Source organism: Macrosteles quadrilineatus, unplaced genomic scaffold (assembly GCF_028750875.1).
Source record: "Macrosteles quadrilineatus isolate MER2022 unplaced genomic scaffold, UCM_ALF_1.0 Scaffold_3__2_contigs__length_128488019, whole genome shotgun sequence".
In the NCBI taxonomy this organism is placed as follows: domain Eukaryota; kingdom Metazoa; phylum Arthropoda; class Insecta; order Hemiptera; family Cicadellidae; genus Macrosteles; species Macrosteles quadrilineatus.
In genome coordinates this window covers 125,307,746-125,320,995 of record NW_026542596.1, presented here as the reverse complement: position 1 = coordinate 125,320,995, position 13,250 = coordinate 125,307,746, and the positions used below count along the sequence as shown (strand labels likewise).

At 35.6% G+C, this 13,250-nt stretch overlaps 1 protein-coding gene across 2 annotated transcripts in view; it reads right to left on the bottom strand.

Moving 5' to 3' along the window:
- LOC128989726 (RNA-binding protein 24-B-like) overlaps positions 1-13,250 on the bottom strand; it is a 67,152-nt gene that overhangs the window by 18,859 nt on the left and 35,043 nt on the right. For both annotated transcript variants that reach the window (XM_054411742.1, XM_054411743.1), the window contains exon 3: positions 10,601-10,658. In XM_054411742.1, the coding sequence (XP_054267717.1) occupies positions 10,601-10,658 (58 nt within the window). The remainder of the gene's footprint in view (positions 1-10,600; positions 10,659-13,250) is intronic.

The following is a 13,250-nucleotide window of genomic DNA, read 5'->3' as shown; positions in this document are numbered from 1 at the left end:
GGGAGAGCTAGGGGAGGTTCTCCCCTCACTGCTGCAGCCACTTTACCATTTCGACTTCGGGATGTTGCAAAATGTGTGGTTACCATTTGTCAAAATATTGTAGAATTTGTTACCTGAGACACACGGTGAATGTATAGATAATAAATGGTTAATAACCTTTGGGTTTGGATTTCCAAACATCTTCCCAAAGTCCAAACGGATAAGTATAATTATTATGAAACTTTGCTCAAAGGAAACAATTTTCGCATTCAATGAGAAACCGAGTGTTCCATACACAAAACCCTGTTTGTGAATTCGTCAATTTAAATTTGAAAATTTGAGATAAGATTACGTTATAGTAAAAAATATGTAGACTCCAAGTTAAGGCACAAGTACAAAGAAACTTCAAATTAATATTATTTTGAATAGTTACTCTTACGCTCGAATATTTTACACGTGTTGGATTAAGATTTAACGAAATTGTAAGCAAAGAAAATGTCCACGACAAGAGTACGACCAGTGTCCTAAGAGCCTAAGAACAAGTGTACACCTTTTAGGAGGGTGAACTATTTTAAGGCATGTAGGCTTCAGAAATCAGGAACCACTCACGCCCCAAGTGCGTAATCAAAGACGCACGAGTATAAAAGGACGCATACGGAAACCGTACAATTTATTTCTAGAGGTTAAGTACTTTATCAAACCACGACATCTCGGGACGGAGGAGCACAGGTTGGCCAACTTGGTGACGTAAAAATATGGCAACAGCTGGTAGACTCAAATAGCTGTCCTTTAGCCGAGACGCGAGCGCATTTCTCGCTCAAAAATAGCGCGGCTGGCGTTAGCACCGGCCCCGCCACTGGCACTGGCCATCGATATACAGGGTGTTTTTTTAAGTGTGCCACCATTGGGATCTCAGTAACTAATGATTTTACAGCAAACTTTATATGGGGAACATTCCCTTGTTTTTAAAGAGGTTCAAAAATAAAGAAATACAATTTTTGTAAATGGCCGCCGTTTAAAAAACTGCGGATAAAGGATATCTTAACACTTTACCACTCCTGAGGAGATTTTTGTGATAAATGTTTACCACGTAAAATAGCATCGTCTCCGTATGCCTCTACAGACCAACTAGTTTCCAGCAATGTCCAAGACAAATCAAATTTCACTTTTCAAATTCCCTTATCTGAAGGGCAAATAAGACTATCGTGTCTAGCGCGGCACAGATTTACAACATGGAATGCTCTTATTTATCTTGCCTCCTATAAATTTATTGATATCTGTTATCAGCTGTATATTTCCTAGATGAAAAGGCATCTTGATAACATGTGATTTATAGAACATTTCAATGTACAGTTCACAACTCGATGAAATGTTTTGTAATTCTGTAATTCTGTAACACTGTAATTCAAAATTACTGTTCAACCGTGTTGTGTTGACTAGAAAGGGATTCAATCTATGAGTAGAATTTTGCCGTAACTACTAAATATAACTTTAACTTATAAAATGCATTTCAGCGTGACAACAAATTTAGTTAATTATTTTCAATCATCGAGATAAATAATGGAGTTGATTAGAAATACCTGAGGGACTTTTGGGGTTTTCACTTTACTTGTTATGGTACAAACTCATCCCTAACTCCCCCAACTCTCCCCCTAACTCATCCCAAACTCCCCCCTCCTCTAGGCCCCCTTCCCCCCCACTAATGATTGAATCACTAATTAAAATTATTTAATTCAGCTTGTTAGTTTATGTCATACAAGTATAGATTTTAAAAGGCTCAAAATGCGTGGCACTTCTAAAAACTAAACCATCGAAGGAAAGATCCAATTACATACAGTGACCATTATTAATTATTTTACAGTTCTAATTTATACAGTAATTTAATTAGGTAAGCCGATAATTGTAAACACTGTTTACAAACCAAATTCACTTTTTAAATTAATGGAATGTTCAATAGCAGTATATTTAAGTAAAAAGTACTGGATAAGAGTAAGTTTTTGGAATTGTCCTACTTAAGAAAATTAAATCTACAACAAAATGTGTTGTTTGACACAAAAAAGGTTTAAATTTATACTTGACTATTGTTTCAAAATTATACATTAACACAGAGAAATTTCCTTTCCCAAAAATGAACAAACCCTTTAACAATTTTGGATGCAAAAAAACCATCTACTTAAAACCAATCAATCTAATAATTAAATCATGCAGAGTCAACTTTTCCCGTAAAACCAACCCTTGTAAAAGAAAAAACGTGCAACAAATGGCTGATATTTGAGTTCAAACAATCTGTTCTGGAATTATGAGCCGAAAATGCGAACAGATTCCAGGTAAAGAAATTTGCCAGTCTTGAGTGTTTGTGTATACCAAAGACACCCCTGGCTTGTTGGCTATAAGGTGTTCTAGATAGTGAGAGATGCTTCGGCACCTTCATAGTCTGGGCGTCGACCCATTGTAATTAACGATGACCTGGAAATTTGGGTGGACAAAGGGTTTTTGACTGATTCTGACTCAGTTTTTTGCGCTGATTACGAATATGCCGGGTGCCACCTTGGCACCCTTGGGCAAACGCCGCCATATTGGAAAAATGGCGGCCAAAACTGGTTTTTCGATAAATACTCGAAAACGGTTAGTTTTAGAGATATTTATGTGGAGACATAAAATGTAGAGCGTAGAAAACTACACAGAAATGATATCTACACTTTTTTTGGTAAACCTCACGGTTTTAGCACAATTTTGTGAAATTGAAGTTATTATTAACATAAAGTTGTAATTTATTGCCAATACCTATGACATATTACATTAATTCTTCAAAAAAACATAAATATATAATGCATTACACATTTGTACAAGTAGGTAACCTTTGATTAAAATAATTGTTACTTGCATCTAACACCCCTCAGTTATCCACCCCGTGGCCTTTATGCTATTTATGTATGCGAGTCTTTGGCGGGCTCGGTGACGCGCTCAGTCTTCAATTAAGTTTCAGATACAGTTGTGATAGTTGCTTGTAAGTGTTGTACAAGTGATATGTAGTTGGAATAAAGGATACTTTGGTTGGAAATTACTAAGGTAATTTATCTTAAAATTAGATTTTTATGTTATTGCATTATGTCTTTTATTTAACCTGCTTATAAATACCTGCCAACTGCATAGGCTATTCTAGCTATAGTAGTAGATAAATACGACGATACTATTACTTAATTTTTACCCTGTTGGTTATTTAATTGACAAGCTGTAATACTAGTTAGTACAAGGTTCTATTAAAATATATAATGTATTAATAGGCCTATACATTAAATTGGCAAATAAAAATTTATCGAATATTAGACCAAATGATTTTTTTTTTAAGTTTACATTAAAATATATATATACATGGTGTGGCGAACTTTACCTTGCTCTTCCCCCCAAATACCACCACCCCTGACGAAAAAACCCCCAGATCCGGCACAGTATATGTTTGTGGAACGTCTTTATGAAGTTAATGAAGATTCTAATTTAAGTGTTTTGTTCTAGATTGGAACAATTAATAGAATACGATAATGAAGGAAAATAGAAGTGTATTAGAGGATGAAAACTTACCTCAAAGGGAAGGGAATATTCTTGCCTTTTTAACTGCGGAAAAAATGGGCAGTTAAAAAGTAAGAGTCCGATCGATTAAATCAGCAAGTATTGAACGACAAGATGAGTTGTTCATATACCTGGGTGAAAAGTTACTCGTTTATTTTCATAAATCTTGTGTTTCCTCTTCCTCATACATATCAAAGACCCACATACAGCGTGAAGTCTAAACATTAGCCCGTCCGTAGTTCCTCCACCACCCAAGCGTTTGAAAAGATCATATGTAAAGAGCTTTGATTTTAGACTAAATTGCCTGTACTGTGGAGAAAAATGTTTCCCACTCTAAAGCAATTAGTTTTAGAAAAATGCGAGTTAAGGCAAGATGAATTTTCTAATAAATTTAAGTTAGAATCAATGGGGTAATTAGAGATCTACATGCCGCCGATGCAAGTTATCAGAGAGATTGTCATAATGCTTTTTGCACCAAAAACAAAGACCTATTCACAAACACAAATCTTGGTAGTGAAGATACTATAAAGAAGACCCATCACGCGTTTGGAACTCAATAGAGCTGTTTGAGTTTTATAAATCCCAGGGGGGGGGGGGCAAAATTCTGAAAAAAAATAACAGACATCGTAGGACCTAGCTTGATTGTGTTATCTTCTCTTGGAAATACTATTATCATATATTATCATTACTGCTAAATAAGAAGAAACAGACCAATGAACTACACAATTTGGTGTAACCTGTACATAGTACATACAGTACAGTGAGGCTCGGCGGTTTAAAGCATCAGCGGCTGTTGCAGCTCGTAAAAATCCAATGTTAAGGGGTTTAAGAGACCGCAAAGATGGATTTATACATGCTGTAGGTGACACTTTCGATACACTCTTATCTACAAATAATTGCTTAAGCCAATTACTTACTTACTACTCTGCCTTTACTTATGACTATGACTCAAGCTAAAACCTCAAGCGACTTCTCAGTTATATGTAATAACTCCATTATTTACATTACTTAAATTTAAATCTGTAACTGTACCTGTATTTTTCTTTCACCATCACACCAATAAATGCTATTGTTGCTTAAAATAAACCAGGAGATTCTCACTGTACCTGAAGATTGGGGGAATACGAGAATGTACGGTGTAATTATTTAGGGGCGAGTGTGATGTGGGGGGGGGGGGCGGGGGGGGGGGCCTTTGAAGGCACTAATAACAATTATTTTTAAGAAAGGTTACTTGCACAAATGTGTATTGCTTATATAATTCAGTTTTTTGAAGAATGGATGTAATATGTCATAGGTATTGGCACTAAATTACAACTTTATGTTAATAACAACTTCAATTTCACAAAATTGTGCTAAAACCGTGAGGTTTACCAAAAAAAGTGTAGATATCATTTCTGTGTAGTTTTTTACGCTCTACATTTTATGTCTCCACATAAATATCTCTAAAACTAACCGTTTTCGAGTATTTATCGAAAAACCAGTTTTGGCCGCCATTTTTCCAATATGGCGGCGTTTGCCCAAGGGTGCCAAGGTGGCACCCGGCATATTCGTAATCAGCGCAAAAAACTGAGTCAGAATCAGTCAAAAAACCTTTGTCCACCCAAATTTCCAGGTCCCCATAGCTGACGCCCAGACTATCAGGTACGTAGAGAAAGTAAACACTTTGTCAACCCCTTTACAAATTATAGTAACACACATCCATTCACTCTAGGAGAGTTTGAACTTCAAGTATGTAAACTACAGGATTGGTTTAGAATGGATTTCAGTGGAGGTAGTTCTGCAATACAGGGTTCGTCTCCGTCTAATAGACAATATATTCGTTTATTATTTTTTTCAAAATAGGAGGGTCTGCAGCTTTAGATGGGTATAGAACTCCCAAATCAAGGCCAGGTAGTATTGAGCATATTCCTCAAGGACAGAAGCCTTAACTTCTTCGCGTCCACCAACAATGATATTACATTTTAAGCAAAATATTGATATCTACGATTAAAATTGAAGTTGTACAAAATCCAACTTGAAGCTCAGCTTGAATTTACACAGAAAATTAATTCAGGGGCGTAACAAAAAGTGTTTTAACCTCTACAACTTCATACTGACTACACGTAAACATTTGAATTTTGCTCGTAAACTAAACGAACATGACAAAGTTTCTAGTCTCAACAAAGTTGGCAAGTATGAAAATAAACGGGAAGTTTAGCTTTGGACCAGATTGTGTCTTGTGTCGAAATGACTCCCGCTTCCCGGGCCAGTCCACCGCGCCAAAATATGCACATTTTGGCGCGTCTGCAAGTTTTGTTTACAACTGCTCAGCTCCGCAAGATGCTTCGTTGCCTTGTTCGGTCGTTTAGTTTGATAAAATCCCTAGATGAAGGATTCGGGCTTTTAGTATCATATTAAACTACATGATTTGAAATTATGTAGACCACAGCCTGCAGTGGCAATAGACAATAGTGACTAGTCGGAAAATATTGAATCTGGCTTCATAGTAATGCTTATGGTTCAATTTAAAATCTGGACTGTTTGAACACGTTTAAAAGGTGGTATTTTCAAGTGGTAGTTTGTAAAAGGGTTTAAGCAGTGGGAAATGTTAATGTTCCATTTTCCTTTCGTTAATGACTAGGAAAAAGTTATTCTCTGAAGGTATTGATATTGTTGAATATAAATTTCAATCCGACGGGTCGTGTAATAACTTGTGGTTTAAGTATACGACTAAACGTATAATAGTGAGGTTGATTCATACTCCTTAAGGTAGTAAGAACATTGTTTCTTTTATTTTATATCAAGATCAAATTTTCTATCGTAATGGAAAATCACACTTGTGCTTGATCAAAATTGTTGCAAGTTCAATGAAAACTGTGCTTCATCTAAGCGAAAACGAACTTTACCTTAAGTTGTTACACAAATCGCCCAAGAACGCCGTCACTAAACGAAATGGTTAACCCCAAGCCAAATATCTGAAGTCACTAAAAATCCACTAAAACAAACAGTCGTATAAGAAAATCCACAACTAACAAATTATAAGGAACGCCACAAAAAGGAAACAATATGAATAAAATAACAATAAAAGAACAGAATGTGCATTACAGATGGTTAAGTCCGGAGACAGGGTCTCTGTCTCGATATCTACTGTGATTCACACTTTTGATTAATCCACGAAATAATTAGAATCTAAGCCTACAAGCTGTCGGCAAACCACACCAAACCATCGCAGGGCGGCCACCCGCCCCCGTCCACCACTATCCCTTGTTTGTAGTGTAAAGTGTAGTTTGTGTATGTGAAATATAGGTCTACTTGTGATAGTTTTTATCAGACTGTTGTTGAGGTACAGAGGTTGTTAACATGTTGAAAAAATCAACCTTAGAGAGTATTTACAGATACAAATTTAGTATGAAAATTGTTAGCTCATCTACGTATAGTTTAGATTTCAAATACATTAACTATTATTCAACATGTACTAAGAAGTAAATATTGAGATGATGAGTATTAAGAAAGCATCAGTGTATCATTTCTTATATGACCTGATTGCTCTTGATGCACAATTAGATATGACCGGTATTCCACTTTAAATCGCTATTCGATTTCAATATTCCACAGGAAAACTGTTTTCTTTCAATCATTAAGTATAAATATTGCACTATAAATTAATTGACAATGCGCAAGACAAATATGCCTATTCCATGATATTTGGTTTGGCTTACCACCTTCACGTTTTATTTAATAGATATGTAAAAAATAGTATTAAGGTTCGGTTACACTTAAGTAAATAGATTTAGTTTCAAAACTACTAAAATAAAAAAAGTCGTTACCGATGAACCCCATATTTCCAGTGATAAATAATCGAAGGAAAGACAATATAAGTGATAACTGTACAGATGTGCTTTATCATTGTCGTGACGGCATCAGAAGTAAATCAATACCAAAGTCACGGCAATTAAACACGTCTTGAATCTATTGGTTGGAAACAATAGAATCTGTTATTTGTTAGATTATTAACATGATATGCTTGAGAATACTCTACACTCTTGGTCTTTAGTAAAAGGTTTTTACAAGACATTTACGCTCTTGTTCTTTAGTAAAAGGTTTTTACAAGACATTTACCCGTTTAGTCTTAAGTAAAAGGTTTTTACAAGACATTTATCCTCTTGGTCCTAAGTAAAAGGTTTTTACAAGACATTTACGCTCTTGTTCTTTAGTACAAGGTTTTTACAAGACATTTACGCTCTTGGTCTTTATTAAAATGTTTTTACAAGACATTTAAGCTCTTGGTCTTAAGAATAGTCTCACATTTTGTGTGGTTGAGATTATCCTATACTTGGAGAAATTATTGGAAAAGGAAAAATCTGGAATCACCTAACTTGTATTTACCAAATGAATGAAATTAAGTTCTAATACGTTGGTCTAGCATTAAAGGAAATACAGCATACTACGAAGTACTAAAGAAATATTTTGCCACGTAAACCGAGATAAGAATGCCAAAACCTTTATTTGCAAACATTGTTAAGTTATCACGAATTTTTTTCTAGAATAAACACCGATGATTGTTCGTCAAATAGTGGACCAACTATGCTACGACCCCATAGGCTATCGGCAAGCAATATCTGGCAGTGAATATAACGACAGCTGCCATTTAATAAATCATAGTGGTAGTCGCGAGTTTATTAAGGGTGAACAAAGCACGTACTAGGGGTGAGCAGAGGGGGGGAGGGGGTACTAGACGTGCTGTAGGGGTCCGGTATATTGGGAGGGTAACTCACCCTCAGAGTGCGTTTATTGTTTAACATCCCTGTTGTGTGGCAAGCGACATAATTACGTCAGGTGAATTTGGGAAAATCATTTTTATAAGGATAGCAAAACATGTCCTACCTAAAATCAAAAGGGAGGAGGACATCTCAAAAACAAAAACTTGTAAAAACTTGTAGGCCTACTTTTCCGGTATTTAAAGTAAAAAGAAAGAGCAATCTTACTAAGTACAGTTTCAGGCCATATCACATTTTAAATCAAGGCAAAGGCGTAATATCTACATGTAGATAAAATAAACAATTTGTTACTCCTGCAGGTCTACTATGTTTTAAATATTCCATGTTTTGTTAGTTTGTTTTTCTCTAATCGCAATTTTGTCAACTGTATTGGGGTTATACTGGAACGGTGAATGTAAACAAGTTTCTAAATTAGGGAAAATTTTGTGTAATTAGCAATGAATTAGGCTTAATTAAGAGGCATTATATGGAAACCATTACTGTCCAACTTAAGGGTGAACTACGCAACTTAATTAAGAGAGAATAATTATAGATTTAAAAAACTTTGAACCTCACTAGAATTCTATCATTGACAAGCTTAAAAGCATAAGTATATTTAAATCACTTAATAATTGAAATTCTGCAGTCGTTGACACCATTAATGTAAACTATATTAAAAACAACAAAAACCTTACTACGTAAAACGAGATCAATCAAGCAAATCTATACTTACTTTAAATAAAGATATTTTGGACAGAGTAATCAAGTAATTTTAAGAAGAAACTGGTACAAAAAATAGAGTTTTTGTTCTACAAGCAAGACTAATTTAAATCGTTTAATGTAATGTTAATGTTGTTTTAATGTTAATTGTAATTTATTTAGTGATATATAGTTAATGTTTCAAGCGAAGATTAAAGAGAATAGATCAATCCCTCTGCTCAATGTTAATTTTGAAATGTGGGGTCCGTGAGAAGATTTGAAATAATTACAACAACCGTGAGATGCTTTTTATTTAAAAACCCACATCATATGATGTGATGTTATGTTATGTTTTCTTTACTTTATTGGCGGTTGAAAGGATTCTATGCATCCTTACAGTTATCTATGAGGGATTGTGTTATTGATAATTTCCAGTAAAAATAAGACGTAAAGGGTTTTTTGCCCAAAGTATAGCTTCCGAAAACGCCAAGTTAATACTTTTTCAAAATAAATTCTCAATAAAACTAAACCTCAAATTGATAACTATGCAACAATGCACAATCAGCTGATTGGCAATGAAATAAACAATACAAGGATGCAATAATATGAGCTCGTTTTGTCGTAAAACAGTGTTATGGTACAGTACTTGTATTTTTGGTTGCGTAAAAAACACCAAATACATTGTTATTTGAATAACCCACGATAGTAAAGTAATTGAGATTAAAAAAGCATACATTTTAAAAACCTAACACGTTCCTTCTTTTTTAAGAAATGAATTAATACCTCTGCTTGAATATATTGAGTACTAAATAGCGTGTTACAGTGAGAATATGTTCTTAGATGTGCGTAAATACTCATGTTGCCATCATTTCGTATTTTGGAGAAGCTTTAATTACAAATACAATAGTTTTTACCTTTAGATAGCTTTTTGATACCATAATGTGATAAACTATTAGTTTAAATATGAAACTACAAGAGATAAGGAAGACTGTTGAACAATTCTTTTTCTTTTCAACCTATGAATAATTTCTACCAATTAGAAACCTTGTACACAACATGTGAGCATGTAAAGTATCGACATATATTACTACTGGTGTTGTAGTAGTTAACATTCATAGTGTGTTTTGTTTTGTGTATGTTGGTAAGTGGCAGACAGGACGAGGGCTCCCGCGAAGTGAGTTCCTCTATACAGATATGTAAGAACAACCAAACCCAACCAATACCGATAGATTCACAGCAAACGTGCACTCTGCGCGCAAACTGCAAAACAAACACACACACGACACTAACACTGTTTCCTTCGAAAGGTAGATACCCTCAAGTCCCTGTAGATACCCAGCAGCTAGTCACCCAATTGTCCGGCCGGCGTTCGCTACATAACAGAGTATACTTCAATAATCGTCTTCACAACAGATGGATTGGGCATGCACGAAATCGCGGTTAAGTGTACACTTAAATTATGATTTTTTTTATTTACTGAATTGTTTACTTCATTTGTGGTTTTGAAATTTGTAATTTTTGAAACAATTCAACTTGTTTGAACAAAGTATTTGCAATGCTTTGGAGTTAATCCTGTGTACGTAGAACTATTTGCCCCAGTAGTGGTACGTTGTACTCACCCGTACTGGCTCTGCAATACAGTGGGGTAGGTTGTCCTTATTCCAGGGAATTGGAAACCTGCAACAATAAAATGTTTATTGTTTTAAGGAACAAAATAATCACAAGGAGTTATATTTCAATACAAAGTCTACTACTAGTTTTCAAAAACGATCAACCTAGCGAGAACCAACCATACGTAATTCAAACACTACGTTTGTTTTCTGAGTACGTTACTACCATGTGTAGGCACTCCCAAAATAGTATATTTCATAACAAGAGTAGAAAGTGAGTCATTACATATTTGAGACCATGTGTTTGTCGAGAATATAGACCCACTTTCAATCGTATTTTAAAGTTACTTTTCGCTACACTACAAAGACTAATTATTATTTTTCTAATTAAAACAGACATTTAGTATTTCTTTATTACAGTTAGGAACATTTAAAAACTCATAGCATTTTTTTTAGGTAAAGCCTTCAATTTAAAGTTAAAATTTACATTGTACAGTTTTGGTTGTTGCACGGTAGATGAAACAAAAACAATTGTTTTGTTTGTTTACGTCCGCAAAAGACAAAAACTATAGTAAGCGTTACTTTTGCACAGTAGACATTCTTTTTGCTTAATAAACAATGTAACGATGAACAGGTTTCGCAGTGTATTCTTCAGGAAACTTATTTGATAAATTAGTTGGTTTATTTTTTGTGAGTCATTTGAATATTACAGGTTAATCAAGATTCATCATGTTTCAAGGTTTATTACAAAACAGATTATTGCGCATTTTGTTTCGCGATGTTTCACATAATTGAATTCTACCTCAACGCTTCTACAACGGCAATTACAACTACTATAATACTATAACCTACATTTTAGAGGTCCATATAATCTCAGTTACACATTTATACTAACTGCAAAACTACTGCAATGGTGAGTAACCGAATTGGTATGAGCAATAACTAATTGCCTAATTGTGTTGCTGTTAATTCAACACCTGGCTTGATGACTTGATACTGTAGTTACCTTTGCCTTATTAAAAAAAAAACTGCCAAATTAAGTAGTCGTCCAAAAAACCGATGGCATGTATCATCGCCGTGTAGAAGAAGTTACTTATTTTATCTTCAGTTCCCTTTAGAAAACTTGTTTTGATGTGTATAAAATATCTTGGTCCACATGACCTGATCTTTATTAGATGCAAAGTATTTATTGACTTACAATCTTTATTTAGCTTTCATCCCCTATGGCCCAATCCCAATCACATACGGAATATTTCTAAATCCATCCTCTTAATTGATTTGATAATTTCCCATTAGCAGACGTGAATACTTCTGAGTTCTCACCTACTAGCTCCACACAGTGACACGAAATCTGTTTCGATCTGAAAACCTCAAAGAACTTAAGCCCAACATTAATTTAAGGCGATTAGCTGACGAGACTAACTACAGCGATAAACGATGTTTGGTATTGCGTCCAAGCGCTGCCAACCATCCGACCTTTACAAATTTGGACCAACCTTACAAATGAGCTACAGCGTGTTGGCACCGTGCTGTGATTTAGAGTAACCCAAGGAGCCGCGTGCAGCAAATTAATGCCGGAGATGATAATAATAAAGCCGGGAGAGCGGAGTGCTCTGCGCCGTATATGGGAAGCGAGCGCTCAGCGCAGAGGCACAATTATTTCGGGGGACATTGTGAGTTGTGTCGCCCGGTGGAAATAGACCGGCTTCGGCGTGTTGCCAGGGGAGGTCCGGAGGTTGGAAATAAACTGTTGGCTCCAGTCTTGTCACCTATACGACCGTGGCGAGGTGAGAACTATCCAACTATCTCAGGACACCATCACTTCAGGCAGAATGTACCTTTGGTGGTGAGATGTCTGAAAATGCACATCTCTATGTCTAGAAGTGTGAGAATCCGAAGGAGGGGAGTCTGAAATCGCATCTCCGAGATTCTAACCTTTTGACGATAGGATCAGAGTAGAAATCTGACAAACTGCTTTTCTGTAGCCAGAAAGAGGTCAGGCAGCATTGACATCAGGATTCAGGAAATGGGGATTTCATTCACAATTGAGATACTATCTTTCTGAGTACACAAACCACACACATGACACAAGCTGTCTACATATAATTTACCACATGAACACGTGAAATTCAAAACGCTGATGTATGTCATCAAAGCGACAAGTTGGAAGCTCACGAACGTTCATGGCGAATCATTTTACACTATCATCGTTTCGTGTTTACACACTGAAATCGATTATACAGGAACAGCCTAAAATAAATTTAAATTTTTGACATTGGATAATAAATTGTGGAGTTCACTAGATAGGCACGGTTGAGGTAGCATGAAACACGATGAGGGTAACAAATTTTGCTATTCTCATTATCAAACATGTTTTACTGCTAGACCATCAAGTTAGGTAGTCTTCAATAAAAAGTGTTTTAATCCAATGCTGCTATTGACATAATTTTGTTGCTGAAGAAAAATATACACGCGATCTAAATGACAAATCGATTTAATCACATTTAAACAATTGAACTCCCACGAAGATATTGGAACCCCGCATCGACGTCACACACATAGATCGCAATAAATCCCGCACAACAATGCGCGGTTTAATCAGAACAGTCACGTGACGGGAAACGTACAAACGCGTGCAGCGACGTACGCACGCGCGTGA